Below are 26,039 nucleotides of genomic sequence, written 5' to 3' on the forward strand. Positions count from 1 at the left end.
AAACGTGAGTCCATTTGTTTGGAAACTCAGTAGTTTCGTCTTCCTCCTCTTTGTTCCTCTGACACCTCCTCGCCGCTCGTCTCCCACCAGTCAAAACACTCTCTCTCCTTGAGGGAGTTCCTGCTCACCTCTTCGTCTCTTGTTCCAGCTTTCTTTTTGCAGCAGGGCCCCCAACCCACATATACTTTGTGTTAGCATCAGCTAGCTCAGGTCCAGGCTAGTTAGCTTAGCCCAATGGCTGGTAGTGGGTGGGAAGTGTTAGCATCAGCTAGCTCAGGTCCAGGCTAGTAAGCTTCGCCCAATGGCTGGTAGTGGGTGGGAAGTGTTAGCATCAGCTAGCTCAGGTCCAGGCTAGTAAGCTTCGCCCAATGGCTGGTAGTGGGTGGGAAGTGTTAGCATCAGCTAGCTCAGGTCCAGGCTAGTTAGCTTAGCCCAATGGCTGGTAGTGGGTGGAAGTGTTAGCATCAGCTAGCTCAGGTCCAGGCTAGTTAGCTTCGCCCAATGGCTGGTAGTGGGTGGGAAGTGTTAGCATCAGCTAGCTCAGGTCCAGGCTAGTAAGCTTCGCCCAATGGCTGGTAGTGGGTGGGAAGTGTTAGCATCAGCTAGCTCAGGTCCAGGCTAGTAAGCTTCGCCCAATGGCTGGTAGTGGGTGGGAAGTGTTAGCATCAGCTAGCTCAGGTCCAGGCTAGTTAGCTTAGCCCAATGGCTGGTAGTGGGTGGAAGTGTTAGCATCAGCTAGCTCAGGTCCAGGCTAGTTAGCTTCGCCCAATGGCTGGTAGTGGGTGGGAAGTGTTAGCATCAGCTAGCTCAGGTCCAGGATGCTGGTGTGTCCAGCAGGAATCCTCCTCCTCCTCCTCCTCCTCATCAGTAGCAGCAGTCGCTCTTCTAGTCCTCAACAAACCTTTGGTTCTGTGCCTCCGAATGAGTGATGGCGTTGTCATGGTGAGTTACTGTCACTGGTAATAACACGCATCACTTCTGGGTCACATGACTTATATTCATAATTAAATGCAAAAAAGCTGTAATAATTTATTAGACCTTTTTTTGGTGAAAAGCAAAAAAGACATGTTTTCATTTATTGGTCCAAATACAATAAGAAAACTAAAACCAAGTACACGGTTGCCAATGACAACAAGGTAGGAAAACATTTGCCTAATTGTAGCCCCGCCCACTTCTGCTCTGGATGCTAATGATAGAGATGGAACATTTTTGGCGTGAACAGAAGCGAATAACGACACGCCCCCAACCTACCTGAAGGTGTTGGGCAAGAGCGGTTGTGACTTCCTGAGTAGCCTCACACTCACAGGAGGATCAGTCGCTCCCAGATGTCCTGGGATTTAATATTGAAGCTGAAAGATAATGATATGGGAGAGTTGTTTCCCTGGCGACCGCTGTTTGTCGTCACGATAATTAGTCCAACAATTTAGGATGGTTTGAGGTTAAACACAGGCCCTTCTGAGTGTGTGTATGTGTGTGTAACTGTGTGGTCATGGTCTGGGCGGCGTATGTATACTGCAGTGTTTCCAGCCTTGGAGCAGCACAGTAAACAACACACGCGCACGCACGCGCGCACACTGACGCGTGGATACGGTAGATGAACACTGAAACGAGAGAGAAGTCTTCATAAATGTGTTTCATCTCTCGTTGGACGATGACGATGGTGCAGGTAGGAACACGTGCGTGAAGGAAGAACCTCCAAACTTCCCACAAATTTATGGAACTCAGTGGGTTCCCAGTGTTTTTACACCCCCAGTAACCAATGACTGTGTGTTTCCTGTCTATCGAAGTGAGCTGACGATGTCACCATGATGTCCTCTCCCTGCAGCTGCTTGAGATCAGCTGATTCGGCGGATTCTCTGAGGCCCGCAGAGTTTCATAATTCACGCACCTTTTCTCTCGCCACTGCGAGATGTCGTCAGTAGCTGGCACACGAACCAGGATACTTGAACTCCTTCACTTGGGTTCAGGACTCATTCCAGGACTCAACTGCTGAGAACCACGGCCTCAGGTTTAGAGCTACTGATCCTGATCCCAAGTGCTTCATCTGAACCGATACAATGAGAGCTGAAGGTCACGGACCGATGACGCTATCCAAACCACATCCCTCATGAAGCAGCAACGCCATCCTCAGCTCACTGAGCTGTAACCTCCCTCCACCAGGACTACTCCTGGACATCCTCTCCACGAACCCTGGTGAAGGCCGATCCCTGGCGGAAAGGAGTCCTGCTTTTCGCAGAGAACTGGAACACAACGCCTGGTCACAGGCTTTCTCCAAATCCACAACACACATGTAGACCGGATGGGCGAACTCCCAGGCCCCCACCAGGATCCTTGCGAGAGTGAAAAGCTGGTCGGTGGTTCCACCCTTCCTCTTCAATTCAAGGTTCGACTATTGGCTGAAACGTCCTCTCCAGCAGCTCAGCAAACGATCCAGGAAGTCTGAGCGGTGCGATGCCTCTGTGTTTCCACCAAATAAGAAGAGCTGGACGGGGACGCAGCTGTAGATCCCTCAGACGTCCGTCCATCAGAGCGTGGCTCGCCGTAGTTTCATGTTCATTCATTTCTCAGGAACCTGGACCTTGAAGTACTGCTGGGACTGAATTCCACCTCTTCCATTGTGGGAGAACAATCCAGCTGACCGCTGTGCTGTGAGGCGATGAGCTCCAGTCGGTACTTGCTGGTCTGAGTTTGGCTGCCAGCTGTCAGACCTGAGGAGAAGGAACTGGACTGAAAGTATTGAAAACAAAAACAGCAGATGACGTCCGTCCTGATTTAGCTGTGTGCTAACAGACGGAGGTCGGACGGCAACGTCTCGGCTCCCACTGCCTCTGGGGAGCGTTCACAGCCTGCGTCTCCCTTCCTGTCTACCACAAGAAGCCTGTTCCTGAGGAGTCGTCGTGGTTTCATTAAGTTGCGATGCCGCAGCGCTGACAGTTTCTGCTCCTCGGTCGCCTTCACTGTCGCCCGTCATGTTCACAGGAAAGACGTGATCTTCACTCTCTGACCTCCTGGTCCAAGTGGGGGGGGGGGGGGGGCAGATCCTCTCAGATGGGGTCAGACCCTCTTTCAGAACTTGGTAACGGGTCACTTTGAAGACGGAGAGGTTACCGTAGCGAGGAGGCGGCCATGTTTGATATTTGACTGTGGTGAGGAGAAGCTGTGGTAACCGTAGTCACATGGTCGGATCTTTGATGAAGACATACACACACACACACACACACACACACACGCACCAGTGGCACCAGTTTAGGGTGCAGGCTTTGCAGTCATATTTAAATGTTTATTCTTGTGAGTGTGTTGTTCTGGTCAAGGACCACATTTAGGTAACTAAGTGGTAAACATCAGTCACCATCTCAGACGTTTATGTAGTTGACTGTGTGTGTGTGTGTGTGTGTGTGTTCAAAATGCCAATACTGAGATCAAAAGTAAACGACTGTTTCTCCTCCATCTTGATCCTCTCTACATGGTCATTTAGGGTGCGGATCGTTGCTTTGTATCGGATCTCTTTCATTACCAGAGATTCAGTGCAACCTTTGATCCTGGTGAGTCGAACTAGTCTGATCTAACCGATCTCCATGACCTTGGTGATGGGTTCTGGCATCATGACTGTGTTCTGCTGGTCTACAGACACGCTAGAGTTCTGTCCTTCTTGTCAGGATTGTTTCTATCGGTGTTAACGGGGAGTAAAGAAGCTGAGAGGTCAGAGGTCAGCGGTGATGCTCCAGGCTCTGCAGTTTGATGTTTCTTCCTGTGCTTGGGTGCGTTTCATTCCTGTTTGCCCGGCAGATCAGCGTCTCCCTGCACTTCTGATAAGCAACTGTTCTTGGAAAGAAGGAAGAGTTTGATGTCAAAGAAAAAGCAGGAACGCTGGTCTTCTATATTTATAATGTAGAGATTATAGTGCTGCAGCATGTGACACGACTGTGTCGTTCAGATTAGCCCGACGGTTTTAACTCAATGTGTAATCCTACAGTTTGGAGGTTGCCTTTAATTGCCTATAATTTTCTACATATGTTCACTTCTCAACTCTTGTGGGATGCGAAGTCACCAGAGCCACATGTTTGGCCGGACTATTCTGGGTGGCGGCTCGACTTCTAGAGAAGGTGATGGAGTTTTCGGCACGCATGTATCATTCATCACTTCCATTAGCATGATTCAGAAACAGGAGCATGCAAATTATTATTATTAATATTGCACAGGCAGAAAGAAAGAGTCTCAAATATGAAATATGCCTCATCATCTTTGCATTGATGTAAACGCTAAAGGGCCCCACCAGTCCACGCGACAGTAAAGGCAACACAAAAGACATCCAGGGTTCGTCTGACACACCCGTGTCATTTCTACTCTATTTTTTTGATCAAGTGTGAATGTTTTATTTTTCATTTACATCCAAAATGAAAATCGAATATTTTCCTTGCGGTGATAAAGTCCTCCATTTTTGTAGTTCATTACATTGTGGGACAATTGGATTGATGAGCAACAACCTGTTGCTTTTTATCACCCTTGTGGTTGACGGCGCTGAGGAACTCTGTGCTGCCGTGGACGCCACGCCGGTGTGGACGCCACGCCGGTGTGGACGCCACGCCGGTGTGGACGCCACGCCGGTGTGGACGCCACGCCGGTGTGGACGCCACGCCGGTGTGGACGCCACGCCGGTGTGGACGCCACGCCGGTGTGGACGCCACGCCGGTGTGGACGCCACGCCGGTGTGGACGCCACGCCGGTGTGGACGCCACGCCGGTGTGGACGCCACGCCGGTGTGGACGCCACGCCGGTGTGGACGCCACGCCGGTGTGGACGCCACGCCGGTGTGGACGCCACGCCGGTGTGGACGCCACGCTGGCCATCCTGCAAATAAATGGTGAAAAGTATTCAAAGGTTTTGGGTTTGGTCAAAGTGTCATGGGGTCCACTTGCCGTACTGGACTCTGGTATCGAGGATGATGAGCTGTGGCGTATTCAGGATTGTGTTATTGCCATAGCAACACAATCTGGCTGCATCAACACACACACACACACACACACACACACACACACATACATACACACATGCTAACCATCAGGGTTTGGTTGCTGGGTTGCGTCTGTTTTTGATGAGGTGTGCTTGAAGCAGATACACCTGGAAATACCTCCAGAGGTGGGGTGGAGTTGTGTGTCCTACTGACAAGCGTCTTAAGGACCTCAGAGAACCACACGCGCCTGTCACTCATGCTGCACCCACCCTCACTAAGTTGATTGGTTTATTTGATTGATTGATTGATGCTAACTGTGTGGCTTCTCTGATTCAGAACCTCACGTCGCTCTCTTGTTGGCTTGTTCAGGCCCAACTGTTTCATGGATTTTGTGCTTCTTTCACGGTGCTGGTAAATCACTTCTAGTTCAGCGCAGGTTACGTTAGACTTTAGACTCTGAGTTTCAGCATCTCTCAAACAGTAAAAACAATGAGTATCTACAGGTGAAAGCATCATCATCTGTAAAGGAAATATTGACAAATCAATAAACAAGTGTAGGTATAAATTGTGGTCAGAACTTTAGGGTGCCACCTCCCATTCTACCCTCGGAGCCCAGCAGCATCCTGGGAGTGAAGGCTTCTTGCTGGGACGTGGGGAACAATGACCTCTGTCAGGTATGAAGGTTCCTGATTGTTGAGGCCTTTGGATGTCAGAGGAAGAATCGAGAACTCAGTTGCGGATCTGACCGGGATCCAGTGCAGGGAATCCACAGTAATCCAGCCTTTCATTTGTACTGGTGCTGCTGGAGCCTCGATAGGACTGGTTGTGGATATGTGGATGTGGCAGCCCTCCACAGCTGCACTCCTAAAGTCCCCAGAACATTTGAATGTTCTAAGTCATGTCCTCTACACTTTATAGAACTCCACATTGTGGCCATTCAGGAACGAGGTCCTTCAGACCAGCAGGAATGTTCTCCAAACATTCCAGAACCATAAAAGAAATATTTCCTGTTCAATTTCCAATCCAACTTCCCGTGTGTGGGATTTGAACCAGCAACCTGTGGATCATTTCTGCATCTGGCTTGTACCCCCCCCCCCCCCGTGACCCACATTTCCATGCAGACACTCGTTCATGTACAATGGATTAATTGGGTCAACCTGTGTGACTGAATCAATAACTTTGTTGGAGGCCATTATCCTTCAGTGGATACACACACACACACACACACACACACACACTCTCACACACACACACACACACACACACACACACACACACACTCACACACACACACACACACACACACACACACACACTCACACACACACACGCCTGCGCCTGCAGTTAAGAGAAGAGGCCACATTCTTGTCCTTCAGCCAAACATTACACATGTCCTCACTCTTTTCACACGAAAGAAGACAGAATTTCTTTGTATAAAACGTCCGTTCGTTCCCTCCGACCTCCGTGAGTCGTAAATCTCCGTGTGCCTCCCCCGGGCGATCGTGTCGAAGAAAAGCTGCACTGTGATGATGTCTAAGGGTTTTTTTTCTTCCTCATCTTTCTGCAGGATTTTTCTTCTTCCTGTGACATCATCACAACATGCCTGAGGGTTCACGGCGTGGGAGCCAGAGATCGCCTAGCAACGCAGGTAAATAGATGGACTGCCTTTGCCTTTAAAAAGACAAACAGGGAGAGTTGGTGGATTACAGCTGGCACGTTTGGGTGTCGCCTGGTCCTCTTGTTTCTGAACATTGTAGCTGACGTTGAGTGTTCAAACGGCAGTTTTACCGAGTGATGCCAGTCAGACAGGCACTGAACCAAACTTACCACTGTTCAACAGCCATCAATCACCACCGCGACCTCATGAAGATGCTTCAGATGCCAGAAGCTACATTTTATCGTATGTTTTCTTGGATAAACCAACGGGGCATTCATGACCAATCACAGAAATACGTAAAATCCATCCTGATGTTGCAGTTGGTCTGTGCGGCTTGTAGAGCGGCGAAGGGATGTCAGGGATGAGGTGTGTTTGTTGTCCTACAGGAAGTGGTCATCTCCTGGTGACTCCACCAACAGGAAGTGGTCATCTCCTGGTGACTCCACCAACAGGAAGTGGTCATCTCCTGGTTCCTCCCATTCCTCCCCTCGCTCCATGTGATTGTGGTGATTGAACCAGTAAATCAGCTCTGGTGAACAAAAGTTGATGATCTCCATAAATGGCGAGAACATCAAGCTGGTCTTCTCTTACAAATACTGGGGGGTTTACATTGATAAGAAGCTCAACTGGCAGACACAGGTATCAAATGTCTGCTCGAGGATTCATCAGCGCCTTCACTTCTTGCGGCGTCTTTTTTAAATATAAAGCTCAGATATCCAACCTGGTTAAGACAGCAGGGAAGGTAATGGGGCAGCCCCACCCCCTGCCCCCCAGGACATATATGTCCAGTCTGTTATTCAACAGGCCAACAACCTCATAGATGATGCTTCCCATGTGCTGCACTCCCAATTTGAGCTCCGAAAGTCAGGAAGGAGGTAGAGGACCCCTTTCTGTACTAAACCGCTACTAAAAACTCATTTATCCGATATGCTACCAGCTTAATTATCAAGCAATTAGAGGGACGCAGGCAGACATGCAGGAGGACATGAGGGCAGTGTGGGCGGTGCATATGCCTGTAAGATTTTTTGCTTTTTGGGGGGATTTTGGGCGGGTGTTGTGTTTGTCTGCACTGTATATGTTTACACTGCATTGTCCAAGATATGTAGCAGCATGGGGGGTCTGTCCTCCAAGACAAGTTTCTCCGACGGGAGATCAAATAAATTCAAGAAAGAAAGAAAGAGAGAATCTTCCAGGTAGAGTTCATCAAGATCGCCTCTGTAGACTCCTCCAGACTCTTGTTAGCAACCCAGGTTTTTAAGACTCCACCACTCCAACATCCACCGGTCTGGTGTTTACTGGTGGATCTGATGTAGACCTGAACCTCCACCATCCACCAGTCTGGTGTTTACTGGTGGATCTGATGTAGACCTGAACCTCCACCATCCACCGGTCTGGTGTTACTGGTGGATCAGATGTAGAACTGAACCTCCACCATCCACCGGTCTGGTGTTACTGGTGGATCTGATGTAGACCTGAACCTCCACCATCCACCGGTCTGGTGTTACTGGTGGATCAGATGTAGAACTGAACCTCCACCATCCACCGGTCTGGTGTTACTGGTGGATCTGATGTAGAACTGAACCTCCACCATCCACCGGTCTGGTGTTACTGGTGGATCTGATGTAGAACTGAACCTCCACCATCCACCGGTCTGGTGTTACTGGTGGATCTGATGTAGACCTGAACCTCCACCATCCACCGGTCTGGTGTTACTGGTGGATCTGATGTAGAACTATCCTCCACCATCCACCGGTCTGGTGTTACTGGTGGATCTGATGTAGAACTGAACCTCCACCATCCATCAGTCTGGTGTTTACTGGTGGATCTGATGTAGAACTGAACCTCCACCATCCACCGGTCTGGTGTTTACTGGTGGATCAGATGTAGAACTGAACCTCCACCATCCACCGGTCTGGTGTTTAATGGTGGGTCTGATGTAGAACTGAACCTCCACCATCCACCGGTCTGGTGTTTACTGGTGGGTCTGATGTAGAACTGAACCTCCACCATCCACCGGTCTGGTGTTTACTGGTGGATCTGATGTAGAACTGAACCTCCACCATCCACCGGTTTGGTGTTTACTGGTGGATCTGATGTAGAACTGAACCTCCACCATCCACCAGTCTGGTGTTTACTGGTGGATCTGATGTAGAGCTGAACCTCTACCATCCTCCGGTCTGGTGTTTACTGGTGGATCTGATGTAGAACTGAACCTCCACCATCCACCAGTCTGGTGTTTACTGGTGGATCTGATGTAGACCTGAACCTCCACCATCCACCGGTCTGGTGTTTACTGGTGGATCTGATGTAGAACTGAACCTCCACCATCCACCAGTCTGGTGTTTAATGATGTAGTTTGTTGCTGCTCGAGTTTTCCCTGCAAAGCTGCGAGTCATTAAAACACCATTTTAGTTTGATTTATTTCTGAGTCACAGCTCAACGTTCCTCTGAGCTGTGACTTCCTGTCACAGGCGCGCACACGCTTGCATAAAAACATGCATATAATCATGAGATTTGTAGACAAACATGGCACTGAACATTGTACTGGCAGGGACACATACACACACGCGCACTTTCACACACACACACACACAACCACATGCACAGACTCGCAGTAATGTAGAGTTCGTGTGCAGGAAGTTGTATGGTTTGTGGTGATAAATTGTAGCACTGAACAATGTCTCTCTCACACACACACACACACACACACACATGCACGCACACACATAGATCTGTTGATTATAACCATAGAAAAGAATGAAGCAGAAAATAGAGCGAATGCCCAGATAAGGCTACCGACGACAGAATAGAACTGGGGAGGAGGAGGAGGAAGGAACACAACTGGGGAACAAAATAAAGGAGTCAATCAGACTCTGTATTTTTAACTACAGTTTGTGTGTCTCTGACGGGGTTGTGAGGCCTCACTGTTGTTGGCCGTCTGATAACAAACATTCTGACAGAAAGAAAAACTAGAAGCAGAAAGTAAAACAACACACAAGTTTTCAGTAGGCTCGTGTTCCGTCCGTCTGTAATCCCACCAAGTCCCTCAAGAGGCGACAGTGAGTCACTGTGACTTGCTGTTGGTTTGGAGTGGGAAATAGAAAGTACTTGCACCTTCACATTGAATACAAGTAGTACATTTTGAAGTAACTTCGCAGTGTTTCATCTCCTAAACAGTGTAATTTGCTGTAAATGTTGTAGTTTTTCCTCCTGCATCAATTCTTGGTGACTCCAGAAGTCAGAGAGCAGCAGCCCAAACATTTAGCTTGATGCTAAAGAGGAGGACAGCTAACGCGTCCCGTGTGATCCACATCTCTGGAGCAGCTGCTGGTTTGGTTCTTGCTTTATCACAGTTGCACCACACGGGTTTGAGTTTGTTTGTACGGGACCTTATTTTTAGGCAGTTTAGTTTAGCTTGTTAGCCATCAGTCTCCATTAGCTTCAGGCTAAATATACGTAGCTGGCCCTTTCTGCATTCTGGAGTCAAAAAGAAGTAAAACAGGAGGGAGAAAAACTTATTTGTGTGATCAAGAGACCCGTTACAGAGTACTTGAATGACAAAACACAGTATTTAGTTTAAATATCTTTGAGAGATGAGTGGCTGATGGAGTCGCTGTCACCCTCTTGTGGCTGCATTAAGTTCAACTCCTTAAAACACCAAGAAAAGAAAAAAAAATCCCTTGTCGTCTGAAAAAAATTGAAAACGCTCCTGAAAACCTTGAAACACGTGAGAAGAAACATTTGGGAAGGTACGGGACAGAGGGGTGTCTCTTCTGTCCTCTCCCTCAGGGCTTCCGTAGCACCACATGTTATTTTGTCATGTTTGACATGGCTTCACTTAAGTGCAGCATCAGCATATCAGGCTTCCATACGCGGATCCGTAGGTCACATGGGATCTGTTGACGGGAGGGTAAATGGATGGCGTGAACACACTCGCTGCCGTTTCTGTGGCATCTCGTGTCTGCTGGAGGACGTTCAGCTCTCGCTCAGGAGGAAGTGTGACGCCAGATGATGTTGAGCGAAGTTCTGACTCCAGCAATGAAAGTAAACACTGGAGCACAGAGGAAACTCGAAGGGTGTGTGTAAGTGTGTGTTCCAAAGCCTTTGGCTAGGCGGCGGAGTGGTAGGGTCAAAGGTCATAGCTCATGCGGGTTGACTGTGACATCGGTCAGCTGTTGGGTAAACGATGGTGTGAGAAAACTCACTTCCTGTCTCTGTCAACATGTTGCTTTATCTCCTGAAAACCTTCCAGACACGCATATGCACGCCCACACACACACACACAATCACACACACAGGTCAAAGGGCCATCTTTTTTCTCTCCTTCTTCTTCCTCTGTGTTTGATTCCCTCAACAATATTTTGGATATTAAATGTGAGATCAAGCGATAATATCAACTTCACCTTCGGGTGAGCGAGGGGTCATTGAGGGGTCAGCGAGGGGTCAACGAGGGGTCAGGGGATGGAATTGTGACAGTTGAGTGGACACAAATTTTGTACGATGCTATTTGTTAATTATTATTTGTATTTATTTAAGAGGGGGACAGTGCATATTAATAAAAAACTGCATCGTAATGTTAGCATGCAAGGTTGTGAGGCGATGAAGGCGCTCAGTGCCGCCTCTGCAGGAGGGTTTCATGTCTCAGACGCGCGTCAGAAGAGGAGAGAAGTTGAACGCACAACTTGCACGCGTCCAGGAGGCTCGGCAGATGCAACAGTGCAGCGACAGCGCAGTGGATGGAAACTGATGTTAACTTCTGCAGGTGTCCTGCTTTGACAGTCGGATGTGATCGTTCATGTGTTCATCACGCCGTCGTTTGTTCTCTCCTGAAGCTCTGAAGCTGCTAAACGTGCCGAGAAGGGCGAGTGTGAAAGATTTGCCTCTCTAAACGCCAACGAGCTCAAGCTGAAGTCTCCGTCGCTGGCGGTTTGAATGTACGCGGGTCTGTTGAACATTCTAATGTTCTATTAAGTTCTCCTGTTCCAACACATTGGATCGCTTGTTGTATTTTCTCGGCGGGGGGGCGGAGCTCTGTTGTTGACTCTGAGCCTGAAGCTGCATTCCCACGAGTGCAGCGTGTGGTTTACGTTACGCTCCCCCGTGGGCGGGTCCAAACTGCTTCGACTGTCGACATTCAGTGAAACAAACGGAACCTTTGTTGACTTAACTCGTGTTTGTAACATTGAAAGCATGCGTGTCAACTGGTGTCATCCCAGTACACGCGTGACGGATCGTTCATTCATATCTGATCAACCCAGACGCAGTTTGACTCATAACTCAGGTGGAAGTTGATCAGCACTTCGGCCTGCACCTTCGGATGGGGAGGTTTGGTCTCTTAGTACAAGAACGTTCTGGACCTGCTGTGTTTAGAACAGCAACCGAGGTTCTGTGGGTTGGGGGTTCTGCCCGTGTCAGAGCGCCAGTGTGAGACGTTCTGGTCGATGTGTGTTTTTCCAAGCCAGCACGGCGCCACTGTTGTGTTTGTTGTTTGTGCAGCAGTGAGACGTGGCTGCTGTTGTTGCTCTGCAGGTGACAGGTGTGTTTGCAACATCTGCGGACAGCAAAGTCTCATGGCATCCATCAGGAAGGGGCAGAGTCATGTTTCTGTGACCGCCAATCAGAGCTGGCGCCGACACACACCACCACTGGTGCTGAGATCTGATTGTATCCTTTCACGCTGGAGAATGTTCCAACATCTGGTTCCGTGTGAAAGGGTTATTGATCATGTAATAAAAAACCCTCGAGGCCAGACGACGCTTCTGTCTGTACGGGGCAGATGTGCCTCCATCTCTTCACTCTCAGTTACCTGTAGTTTCATCACTGTAAATGATTGAAGCGTTGGTATAAAACATTCTTGGTGGAACAGTTCGTCCCTTCTTTTGCTGGAAACTCCGACATGTTGCATCAGCGCCGTAATGAGCATGAGGAGCTTCTGTCAGCTCTTATTACTGTAATCACACACGCAGGAATCCACGCCGCCTCACAGTTTCACGGCGCGTCTTGAACGGGGAATTCCTCCTTCTAACACCGCTGACAGCGAATTGTGTTTACTGGATCAAAGAGAGCGCCGCGGGTCTCCTTCTCATGCAAATGTGTGGGAGAACACATACCACACCGTCCGTGCACACAGAAGCCAAGGAATCAGAATAACAATCAAGAGTACGTGGGATAAAATGTCACGACGATAAAATCAGAACAAACAAGGTTCCCACAATTAGCACAGCAACAAAACAAAGACAGTTAACCTGTTCAGACCTGAAACACCTCGAAATGCCTTGTAAATAAACTCCGAAAACCCTTTTCACTCCCAGCAGGGTTCAAACCACTCACCAGTAACTGAGTGAAACTCCTCTTGCTGTGTGTTTGTACTGGCGCTGTGTTGCTGAGCTCCAGATCAGAGATGTGATGTCCTGAAGGAAGGCTGAAGGAGCAGCGTATGCTTGAATCTGCTTGTCAATCATATTTCCTCAAAAGTTGATTTGCAAAAAACATGAAATAAAATCATTCGACCCAAACGATCAAACAGAACAACAAGCACGTTAGCTTTCATTAGCACGTTAGCTTAAGACTTCGCACCGTCAAACCCTCATTACATGAATGTTCCATTAAATGTGGCTCTCATGTCTGCATGCGTCAAATGAATGGCGTCTTTCTGCTACAACCCGTCATCCTGTCCTGGTGTTGGTGCCATCAGCACCGCCGGTGTTTCAGAAATAATTCTTACAATTGAAGAGCTGGACAACATGAATCAGCCGGACGCTGCAGAAACACCACAGTGTCATCATGCTGTCGTCTCTCCATGGCGAAGAAGTGACAAGGTTGTCATCATCAGGCAGGATCTGAGCCGGAGACAGCGCCGACAGTTTATTGGTTCATGTGGTTGATCAGTATGAAATAAATCATGGTGTTATGAAGAGTGAAACGAGTGTTGGAGTGGAACATTTGCAACAGCAGCATAAAAACATTTGGGATTCCGAGGCTCAAACCTGGCTGCCCCTGCTAACATGCTAACGCTAACACTCGCCTCTAGCTAAATGAAACAAGTGGAGAAATGATCCGGTCTGTTCTAACTTCAGAAAACCAGCTGGTTCTCTGAAGAATGTTTCTCCAGATGAAACTCGAAGAACCCCTCAAGCCCCCAGCGTGAGTGTGTGAACACACACGTGTGTGTGAGGTGATGCTTCACTACACAGCTGCTACTTGGTCATGTAAAAACCTGCTCTGGGACGTCTGTCACCTGATGGAGAAGGTTCTTCTGGGAATATTTGGACAGGTGTCCTGGTTTAACAGTCGATGGTGGGAATTTCCTGCTGCTGGGACGTCTGGAATCTAATGAGCTCCGAGCTCCTCTCATGTCTCCGCCAGCAGCAGGTGTGTTGTCTGCACTGTGAATATTAAACGTGTGTGTGTGCGACAGGTGTCATTACAACTATCGATCCCTCATTCAGCCTCGAGCCATGAAAGACAAATACAAACATTGTTCTGTTTCCTGTTTGTGCAACAAGAATTTACCAGCATGTTTCAAAATGAAGAAGACACACAAGGAGGTTTGGGGGTTCAGACACAAAGGAAATGTGTGTGTGTGTGTGTGTGTGTGTGTGTGTGTGTGTGTCTCATTTAAATCGGAGGAAAAGAGAAGTGACAAGCAGGAAGTTGTGTGCTGTTCACTCGTACTTCCTGTTTACACACAGGAAGCTCAAACTTACATTTCTGTCATGATTGTTTGACGGGTGGATGCTGAGCAGAGGTGTGTGTTTGACTGATTGGCAGGTATGTTGTTGTATTTTATGGTGAGCACACACACACACGCGTGCACACGCATGCACAGCTGTTCAGGTGATGGATTTTAGCGACCAGCACGTCTAAACTCTGTGTAACTTTATTTAAATCCTGTATTTGGAAGAGTGGCCCAGCGGCGCCTGTCTCAGGGTGAAGTTTCACCAGAAAGTTTCTGGGTGACATTGTTGACTAAAATTCTCTTCCTTCCTCTGCAGCTGCCAAGCGTCCCTCCTCAGTCTCGTCTCTGAGTGGGATTGTGGGTAGGATGATGTCATCAGGCGAAAGAGGGGCTTCGTCCTCCTCCTGCACCTCTGTTAACACCGTCTGCTCGGACGGCGAGCGTCCCGCCTCCCTCTCCCTCTCCTCCTCGGCGTCCTCCGTCTCCCTGCAGGATGCCACCCACTCCTCCTCCTCTTCATCCTCCTCATCGTCTTCTTCGCTGCCATACGGCACCGTGCCCACCTACAATGCTACCCTGTCATCATCGTCATCATCATCTACGCCAAAGAGGAACGGCTCGGACATCAGTCTGGATCTCACGCCCCTCGTCACGTCTCATGGGGGAGGCAGGGTCTGTGTTGCCAAGGTGACTGGAGGTCATCCCCCTAATGGACACTTGACCAATCCTGCAGTGGCGGTAGCATCTGTGGCCACGCCCAGGCAGCTTTCGCGGCTTGAGCGAGTGGTGATGGAGATCGTGGAGACGGAACAAGCCTACGTCAGAGACCTGAAGAGCATCGTGGAGGTACGAACTACTGGATTTAATCGCTCACTCTTAAGCTATTCAGTCATACACACACACACACACATTCATTATGAGACACTGTTACTTTTTAATTCTACTTCTTCCTACTCTTCTGTTTTTTGTACTTTGCTTTTATTTGCTGTGTTTAAGGGTTAATAAGAGTGAAGGTTTTCAGAAAGGTGGAGGAGAGTTGTAGCACTTGTTAGCGGATCATCTGACGTAGATCTGCTGCCATGCTGCGTTGGTGGACGTGCTGCGTTCATGAATGAGTAGCATTCCTAGATGTGCTGCGTTTGTGGACGTGCTGCGTTGGTGGACGTGCTGTGTTCATGAACGAGTAGCGTTCCTAGATGTGCTGCGTTGGTGGACGTGCTGTGTTCATGAACAAGTAGCGTTCCTAGATGTGCTGCGTTGGTGGATGTGCTGCGTTCATGGATGTGTTGCGTTCCTAGATGTATATTGCATTTGTGGCCATGCCGCATTAGATGACAGGCTGCGTTTGTGAATGTGCTGCGTTGGTGGACATGCTGCGTTCATGAACGAGTAGCGTTCCTAGATGTGCTGTGTTTGTGGACGTGCTGCGTTCATGAACGAGTAGCGTTCCTAGATGTGCTGTGTTTGTGGACGTGCTGCGTTGGTGGACGTGCTGTGTTCATGAATGAGTAGCGTTCCTAGATGTGCTGCGTTGGTGGACGTGCTGTGTTCATGAACGAGTAGCGTTCCTAGATGTGCTGCGTTGGTGGACGTGCTGCGTTCATGAATGAGTAGCGTTCCTAGATGTGCTGCGTTGGTGGACGTGCTGCGTTCATGAATGAGTAGCGTTCCTAGATGTGCTGTGTTGGTGGACGTGCTGTGTTCATGAACGAGTAGCGTTCCTAGATGTGCTGCGTTGGTGGACGTGCTGCGTTCATGAACGAGTAGCAATTCTAGATTTGCTGCGTTGGTGGACGTGCTGTGTTCATGAACGAGTAGCGTTCCTAGATGTGCTGCGTTGGTGGACGTGCTGCGTTCATGAATGAGTAGCGTTCCTAGATGTGCTGCGTTGGTGGACGTGCTGTGTTCATGAACGAGTAGCGTTCCTAGATGTGCTGCGTTGGTGGACGTGCTGCGTTCATGAACGAGTAGCGTTTCTAGATTTGCTGCGTTGGTGGACGTGCTGTGTTCATGGATGTGTTGCGTTCCTAGATTTATATTGCATTTGTGGCCATGCCGCATTAGACGACGGGCTGCGTTTGTGAATGTGCTGCGTTGGTGGACATGCTGCGTTCATGAACGAGTAGCGTTCCTAGATGTGCTGCGTTTGTGGACGTGCTGCGTTGGTGGACGTGCTGTGTTCATGAACAAGTAGCGTTCCTAGATGTGCTGCGTTTGTGGACGTGCTGCATTGGTGGACGTGCTGCATTCATGAACGAGTAGCGTTTCTAGATGTGCTGCGTTCATGGATGTGTTGCGTTCCTAGATGTACTGCGTTTGTGGCTATGCCGCATTAGATGACGTGCTGTGTTTGTGAATGTGCTGCGTTTGTGGACGTGCTGCGTTGGTGGACATGCTGCGTTCATGAACGAGTAGCGTTCCTAGATGTGCTTCGTTGGTGTAAGTGCTGCGTTCATGGACGTGTTGTGTTCTTAGATGTGCTGCGTTGGTGGACGTGATGCGTTCATGAACGAGTAGCGTTCCTAGGTGTGCTGCGTTGGTGGACATGCTGCGTTCATGAACGAGTAGTGTTCCTAGATGTGCTGCGTTGGTGGACATGCTGCGTTCATGAACGAGTAGCGTTCCTAGATGTGCTGCGTTGGTGGACGTGCTGCGTTCATGGATGTGTTGCGTTCCTAGATGTGCTGCATTGGTGGACGTGCTGCGTTCATGGACATGCTCTCAGGGACATTTGAGACAGACTTTTTGTAATCAGAGAACCTCCCTGGCTACCAAAACAGAGTTTTTCAGTTCCAGCTGAAGTGTTATTGTTCCTGTTGCACTCTGGGAAATCTCCCAGCCTCTCACCTTACATCCTAATCTGTGAGGCTTTTACTGACAGAGTGAAGCATGTCTGGCTGGAGACGTGCACTCCGTCCGTCGTTGGTCCAGGTGCCGCAGCAGCCGGCCCGCCTGTTTGCCTTCGCCTGTCCGACCCGAGTGTGAAACATCCTTTTGAAGTAAAAGAGAGAATTTACGGCTGCTTTCATCCTCTGCCATCCCACGCTGAGGCCGGCTGTCATCACCGTTATCAGCTGCCTCAGCTTCTCCTCCCGCTGCTCTCACCACCACATCTTTCTTCTTTTGTTGCTTCATCCGTCCCGGCTCACGTTCATCGTCACACGTGACTCACCAGAGCAGCTGCTGATGTCACAGGCTCTAATTATTAACTGGTAACAGAGAAGAAGTTTCCTTGAGTTTCTGTGCTCATAAATGTTTATTAGGCCCCGGACTCCCGTCCATTCTTAACTCTTCAGCTACCAGAGTTTTTCAAACTTTTAACACCCTGAAAATATCTCGTGTTATGAAAATGAAAACCTGAACGTATCAGAAGAAACAGCAGAGCATTTTTGTTCATTTTTTATGATGCCACAGGTGGTAAACTGTCAGAAACAGACTGGTGAGCCGCCTGATGGCGTTACGTCTGAAAATATCCCAGCGTCTCGCCAGATTCCAGCTTTGTCAGCAGGCGCACAGCTACTTGGTACCAACATGGAGTCCAAAGGCCTCCTGACTTGGAGCACGTATGACAAAACGAAATAACTGGCGTGTTTATATTCACATACTATGTATGAGGCAATAATATCTGGGGTTCCGAACGTGGAAGCTATCAAAGAATGAACACAGCTGACACATCCTGCACGTCTCCCCCAAGTTTTGTCGCCATAACAACGCTTGAAAATGTCCACTGCTCTGTCCTGGCATGTTGTGACGAAAGGTGGCAGAAAACATCCTGATCCTGAAAACTGTTTAGTTGCCGAGGTCTTTGTTACCCTGGCGACGGATCTCTGCTTATCAAGCAGAGCAAAGTGACACGATGGGATGGTGTGAGACAAGGCGGGCTGTCCTGCTGCTGCACCGCCGCACAAACGCACCTCGACGCAAACACACCTTGACACAAACACACCGCCGCACAAACACACCTCGACACAAACGCACCTCGACACAAACACACCGCCGCACAAACACACTGCGACACAAACGCACCTCGACACAAACACACTGCGACACAAACGCACCTTGACACAAACACACCGCCGCACAAACACACTTCGACACAAACTCACCTCGACACAAACACACCGCCGCACAAACACACCTCGACACAAACGCACCTCGACACAAACACACCACCGCACAAACGCACCTCGACACAAACACACCACCGCACAAACACACCTCGACACAAACACACCACCGCACAAATGCACCTCGACACAAACACCACCACACAAACGCACCTCGACACAAACACCACCACACAAACGCACCTCGACACAAACACCACCGCACAAACGCACCTCGACACAAACACCACCTCACAAACGCACCTCGACACAAACACCACCGCACAAACGCACCTCGACACAAACACCACCGCACAAACGCACCTCGACACAAACGCACCTCGACACAAACACACCTCGACACAAACACACCACCGCACAAACGCACCTCGACACAAACACCACCGCACAAACGCACCTCGACACAAACACCACCGCACAAACGCACCTCGACACAAACACCACCGCACAAACGCACCTCGACACAAACACCACCGCACAAACGCACCTCGACACAAACACCACCGCACAAACGCACCTTGACACAAACGCACCTCGACACAAACACACCTCGACACAAACACACCACCGCACAAACGCACCTCGACACAAACACCACCACACAAACGCACCTCGACACAAACACACCACCGCACAAACGCACCTCGACACAAACACCACCGCACAAACGCACCTCGACACAAACACCACCGCACAAACGCACCTCGACACAAACACACCACCGCACAAACGCACCTCGACACAAACGCACCTCGACACAAACGCACCTCGACACAAACACACCACCGCACAAACACACCTCGACACAAACACACCACCGCACAAACGCACCTCGACACAAACACCACCACACAAACGCACCTCGACACAAACACACCACCGCACAAACGCACCTCGACACAAACACCACCGCACAAACGCACCTCGACACAAACACCACCGCACAAACGCACCTCGACACAAACACCACCGCACAAACGCACCTCGACACAAACACCACCGCACAAACGCACCTTGACACAAACGCACCTCGACACAAACACCACCGCACAAACGCACCTCGACACAAACACCACCGCACAAACGCACCTCGACACAAACACCACCGCACAAACGCACCTCGACACAAACACCACCGCACAAACGCACCTCGACACAAACACCACCGCACAAACGCACCTCGACACAAACACCACCGCACAAACGCACCTCGACACAAACACCACCGCACAAACGCACCTCGACACAAACACCACCGCACAAACGCACTTCGACACAAACACCACCGCACAAACGCACCTCGACACAAACACCACCGCACAAACGCACCTCGACACAAACACACTGTACGGGCTGTTAATTTACACTGAAGTACTGCAACATGGTAGCTGAACGATAAAATATGAGTGCGATGCGTTTTCTCAGTTCTAGTTGTCTTGTTTGTTTTTCTGAACATGCAGGCAAGTTTCCATCTGGTCAACCTCGCCCGTGTTGCATCATGGGTAAACAGCGTCCATCAGAACCACGTCCAAAAAAACCCAATTTTAACTGGAATGTAACTGTTCATTTCTGACAGGGAAGGAGGTCTGATAGAGGGTGCGTGCGTGTGTGCGTGCGTGTGTGTGTGTGTGTTGTGCTGTAATGTAAGCCTTCATTCCTTCTGCTCTCTATATTTGAGGTTTTGCTGAAGTCTGGTTTTGATTGAGGCTACATGATGTCACGCTCAGCAGGAATCTGAACCAACTACCATAATAGGCCTGTGTGTGAGTGTGTGTGTGTGTGTGTGTGTGTGTGTGTGTGTGCGTGCATGTGTGTGTTGGAGAACAATAACAACCCAGACGAGTGAAAGAGAAGGAACAAGGGAAAGTGAAGACAGCTCTTATAACCCTTTTTTTTTTACAAACTTCCCGCGAGGCGTGGGTTTGGTTCGACCTTCTGTCTGAGGTCACGTCACCTGGTTCAACTCATCCATCAATCACCAATCAATGTGATCGGTTTGAGCTCGCTGTCAAAATTCTTGGGAGATTTGCTGAATAAGTGAAACAAAGTGGGTTAATGTGATCAGATTCAGAGCGTTCCGTTCTGTTTAAAGAGAGAAAATGTGGGGAACATGAGCTGTTCCGTGCAGCCACAATCCTGCCGTTGACCTGCAGCCAAGTGGGACAACGGAGGAGGAACTGAGCGGTGGGGGAGGGACTGAGGCAGGGACGCAGGAGTGTTGCAAAGTGGGGAAAAGACAAAGAGAAATACGCATGAGGAGAGGGTAAAGAGGGAGGAGGAGCTCACGATGAAGATCGAGGGGAGATTTGGGGAACAAGAAGGGGGAGGAAAGAGAGGAACAAGGAGAACTGGAGAAGAAAAAGACGGAGAATGTGGCAGAGAAAAGGAGGAGGTTTCTGAGAGGATTTGGGGAACAAGAGGGAAAACATGATGAAGGGAATAAATGAAAGAAAAGTGTGAGATGAGAGTAAAGATTTGTTCCTGTGTTTGAGGTTGGCGGAGGCTGGCGTTCAAGAACGCGCTGCTACCACTCTGACTTGGACTTCTGATGCTGTCAGTCCATTCAAAATGAGCTGACAGTAGAAACACGAGAACGTTCTCGTTTCAGACAACCTTCAGGGTTCTTTCAGTTCAGGTTTCTCAGTTTACAAGCTGCACCTGGATGCAGCATGAAGGACCCGATGTCAGCATGCAGGGGAACAATGAACTTGCATGAGTATGAGGTGACAAGAAGGTAAAAACAATAAAGTTTGTTGCAGAATTATTGTGTTTTATTGTGCTTCAATGGTCATAGAAAACTGAGATAACACTATTTTGCATTTGTGAAGATCCATAAATGAGTAAATAAATATCCACCGGGTGGACCGGCGCTAGCTGGATAGCACGCAAGCTGGATAGCACGCAAGCTGGATAGCACGCAAGCTGGATAGCACGCAAGCTGGATAGCACGCTAGCTGGATAGCATGCTAGCTTAGCTCACTGGCTACATGGCTACTCTACTACTCCAGCAGCTTCCTTAAAACCATAACGAGTCCAGTTTGATTCGGGTCATTCAGACAGCGTATTTCGATTCGATTTTGGAATTCAGTCTTTTCCAGATGAAGCGTTTGCTGATGAGGTCATGTGGGATACTCTGATGTTAGTGGGCCTTCTCTGGGTGTGTGAACGGCACGTACGTGTCAAGAGTCGGGGGTTGACTCGTCTTGACTGCTCATGTGTCAATGGGCTAGCCTGATGCTAACATATAGACTGCTAGCAGGCGGTATTACTCTTGTCTAACTTCCTGGAAACGGTCAGAAATGGTTCTGCTTGACAGACGGATGGTAGAACCTTGCCTCCAGAGGCCAGTGGCTGTTGGTGCCGTGTTTGTGCTGCGTTCCTGTCTTCAGATTCTTCTTGTCATATTTTTAGACCTCGACATCTCTGACCCACTTTCAGGCTCTCTCTCTTCTTTCTTCATCTTGTTTGCTTTCGTGACACGTTTCAAGAGCAGCCTCTTCCTCATTCCTCCTGTCGTCTTCTCCTCATCATCCTTCTCTTCAGCTCTATCATTTTTCACTCATCTCGGTTTCCTCAATCTGCTTCTCTTCATGCCCTCCCGAGTCTGTGTGCGTGTGTGCGTGTGTGCGTGTGTGTGTGTGTGTGTGTGTGTGTGTGTGTGTGTATAATGAGGGCCTTGGCCACATTCATCACCTTTTAAAGGCAACAGGAAACACACACACACATGCATGCAAACTGCATGTTTTTGCATTCAAGTTAAGTACTGTGTGTGTGTGCGTGCGTGTGCGTGTGTGTGTGCTTTTCAGATGGTAAATGCAGCTCGGTTTAGTGTGAAGCTCCATTGTAAATCTTTTCTGGGAGCCAATCAGAACTCTGTCGGTGGGACAAATGGAGGAATCGAATGCACAGACTCCCTGGACAGAGATTGTGAACAGGATGATCAAAATCCGCTCATAACTTTTCTCTCCATTCTTGCGGGTCAGCGGACCAGAACACGACCCGTACCGTCGCTGGGAACTTGATATTTGTCGCTCAAGTTAAAATGCGGCCTCAGTGAATTCCATCAAATACACTCCACATTCCTGCCATGATTAACCGTGATGTTTGTTTCGCATCTGAGAAGTTGCCATAGAAACTGTTTGGATAAGTGCAGAAAGACTGTATCGTAGTTGTATGTCTTTCAGTGACCTTTGACCTCTATCATTTCTTCAGGCCATCCTTGAGTGCCAGTGGTCATGTGAGCTAAATTTGAACAAATTCCCTCGAGATGTTGGTGAGAATCTGTGATGATGAAAAATGAGTCGTACAGTCAGAGAATGGAGAGAACGTTCCTCGCACATGAATCAGTTCTCAGTAACAGATTCAAAATTAGACAACCTTGTTCTGAAGAGTCCGAAGTACCAGTATGTCCAAGACGGAGGAAGGGAAGAGGCAGCAAAAGTGAAAAATGAATGGTGAAGTGAAATGTGAAGTAGAGATACTAGATTCCTCTATTTTGGCTGATTAAAACCTGTCTCCTGGCGGTCCCTGGCGGTCCCTGGCGGTCCCTGGCCTCCAGTGTGGGAACCTGGACTCGCTGTGCTGGCCTCAGTCTGGCTGCTTCCTCTTTGGCCCGTTTGTCTTCTCTGATTGGCCAAATGTTCCTCGTTCTTGGCCAGTGTTTTGTGTGTGTGTGTGTGTGTGTGTGTGTGTGTGTGTGTGTGTGTGTGTGTGTGTGTGTGTGTGCGCGCGTGCGGACGTGCGTGTGTGAGAGAGAGAGAGAGAGAAAGAGAGACAGAGAGAGTGTCAAGGCTTCTGTCTGGTCCGGTCCAGTGCCACTACTTAAGCTATGAGGAGACCTGGTGTCGCCCCTGACTCGCCTCTCGTGTCATCACTATTTGCTGGCTGCTACAGGAAATGACCTCATTTGAGTGATGACTTTATGTTTGGTGGAGTGACAGAATGAGTTCTGGTACAGTAACAACTAATGCTGGAGACCTATTTACCTAAAGGTAGCAGCACTAGCCTAGCACCACTAGCTTAGCAGTCCTAGCCTAGCAGCACTAGCTTAGCAGCACTAGCCTAGCACCACTAGCTTAGTAGTACTAGCCTAGCACCACTAGCTAAGCAGTCCTAGCCTAGCACCACTAGCTTAGCAGCCGTGGTCCCTGCGCCTCTTTCTGACGGCCAGGAAAGAGGCTGAGCTGCCAGTCTCACCTGGATTTTTCTGACACGTTAGCGTCTGTAGCCCAATCACGCCATCTCCACGCTTCTCTGTTGCAGGACTACCTCGGCTGTATAATCGACTGTGGCGCGCTGCCGTTGAAGCCAGAGCAGGTCAGCACTCTGTTCTGCAACATCGAGGACATCTACGAGTTCAACAGGTGAGTCACCTGCTTGTCGCCACGCCAGCAGTTGTGTCTCTCTGACTCTGGTCATTCAGTCTGTCTTTAAATAGTTCATTCAGTACTAAACTGGTCCCTGGAGTCTGGTTCTGGTTGTTCACTAAGCTTTTAATGACTCAATGAGATGATGTCATCATTTAGAAGCTCAAAGGCTCAAAGCTCCTGATTGGCTGATTGACTCTGATGATTCAGCTGTCAGTCTGAAGGATGTCGGAGTCAGGCGCCCGTCAGCGAGACGCTGCCAGCTGTGGAAAACACAGACGGAGGAGTCATGCGTGTCTGTCCTGCAGGTGTGAGGATAGCAGCAACAGGATGTTTTGCAGTTGCTGTCATGGAAACGTGGCTGGCGTGTGGCCTGTGGGGGCGGGTGTGATTTTAAGGCGACCATCTTTGTTCATATTTTGCCAAGTGGGGTCTGTCTGAGGTTCTGCCATTTGTTGGCTGTGGTTCCTCTGGTGATTCAGGCAATTTTATCCCAGGGTTCTTTGCTCCGTTTCTCTGCTCCCACGCCTCCACCTTTTTAATTCAGTAACACAGCAAAGAGACGTTTCTAAGCTCCTCCCTCAGCCTAGTTTTCTTCTTCCTCATCTTCTTCTTTGCTTTCGCTGTCGCTTAGGTGTTTATGGAGATGTTCAAGGTGACAAAGAAACAAATTCCACTCTCGACTGGTGGTCACAAACTCTGATTTTTATATGTCATCTTAGGGATGTTCACGCCTCTCGATGGCGTTTGTGTCACACACGCCCACCCTTCAGACGCTCAGTGACGGTGCACCAACAAATGTGCTGGAGTCGGTCTGGCCTCTTGGTTGGCTGATGCTCCTCCTGCGTTCCTCCCGCGTTCCTCCAGCGTTCCTCCAGTGTTCCTCCAGCGTTCCTCCCGCGTTCCTTCAGCGTTCCTCCCGCGTTCCTCCAGCGTTCCTCCTGCGTTCCTCCAGCGTTCCTCCTGCATTCCTCCAGCGTTCCTCCTGCGTTCCTCCTGCGTTCCTCCTGCGTTCCTCCAGCTTTCCTCCTGCGTTCCTCCAGCGTTCCTCCCGCGTTCCTCCAGCGTTCCTCCCGCGTTCCTCCAGCGTTCCTCCTGCGTTCCTCCAGTGTTCCTCCAGCGTTCCTCCCGCGTTCCTCCTGCGTTCTTCCAGCGTTCTTCCAGCGTTCCTCCTGCGTTCCTCCAGTGTTCCTCCTGCGTTCCTCCTGCGTTCTTCCAGCGTTCTTCCAGCGTTCCTCTTGCGTTCCTCCTGCAATCCTCCTGCATTCCTCCTGCTGGTGGCTGAAGAACCGTCCATCTGCTGAAACTCCTGGTTGGCTGACGTTCCTCCTGCGTTCCTCCAGCGTTCCTCCTGCTTTCCTCCTGCGTTCCTCCAGCGTTCCTCCTGCGTTCCTCCAGCATTCCTCCAGCGTTCCTCCAGCGTTCCTCCTGCGTTCCTCCTGCTGGTGGCTGAAGAACCGTCCAACTGCTGAAACAAGAAAATCAGCCTGTTGGACTCAAGTCTGGAAAATATCTTGCGGGCGACACTTTCAGCCTCGGAGTCTCATAAAGACAGACCGATAAGCTGCAAGTGGAAACATTCTGAGGCGGAGAGGCAGAAATGGTTGAGCAAGGCAATAACGCTGCCAGGGCCGTGGGTTCGACTCCCACAGGGACCGCAATTCCATGGTAAAAAAGTCGGGGGGTTTCAGGGATGAAAGCAGCTGTTGAGCTCATGTGATGGGTAAGGAATGCTGAGCGGCCAGAGAAACCCAGGCCTGTTTCTGTGTCACACCAGTCGGAGCGGGCGGCGCTCCCTCTCCGCATGTTCACACACAGCTGGGAAGTCCCAGGACAGGCGAATCGTCTTCTAGAGAGAAATTAATCCTAAGACAACGACGAGGAGCTCTCACAAGCTTGCAAAATCAAATAAAACCCACGATGAAAGCTGCTTTCTGTTTCTAGTGAAGCATCGTGACACACATACATGATGAGAACCTGATGGAGCAATAACTCCGCCCACCTGGGATGTAAGCCTGATGATGTCAAACGTTCAATAACTCTGTGATGTGTGTCTCCGTGGATACAGGACACACACGCATGCACACGCACTCTCTCTAACTGGGACCATCTCAAGTGAGACTTGAACCCAGTTTGGTCTGCTTTCATGTCACATCAGCACATGTGGCTGGTTACCACCCAAAGGAGGCGGGGCAGTGATTCATAACAACGTGATGATGACAGTCAAGCTCCACGAGACGCGAGCGTTAGCAACATTCCA

General features: G+C 49.5%; 1 protein-coding gene across 1 annotated transcript in view; it reads left to right on the forward strand.

Moving 5' to 3' along the window:
- plekhg2 (pleckstrin homology domain containing, family G (with RhoGef domain) member 2) overlaps window positions 1–26,039 on the forward strand; it is a 76,701-nt gene that overhangs the window by 10,727 nt on the left and 39,935 nt on the right. Inside the window, exons 3-5 of the mRNA XM_086215051.1 lie at window positions 6,519–6,599; window positions 14,603–15,132; window positions 23,676–23,776. Coding sequence (XP_086071177.1) covers window positions 6,551–6,599; window positions 14,603–15,132; window positions 23,676–23,776 — 680 coding nt within the window. The 5' untranslated portion in view covers window positions 6,519–6,550. The remainder of the gene's footprint in view (window positions 1–6,518; window positions 6,600–14,602; window positions 15,133–23,675; window positions 23,777–26,039) is intronic.

Source organism: Aulostomus chinensis, chromosome 10 (assembly GCF_037954235.1).
Source record: "Aulostomus chinensis isolate RoL2024-O1b breed Wild chromosome 10, RoL_Achi_v1.0, whole genome shotgun sequence".
Lineage (NCBI taxonomy): Eukaryota > Metazoa > Chordata > Actinopteri > Syngnathiformes > Aulostomidae > Aulostomus > Aulostomus chinensis.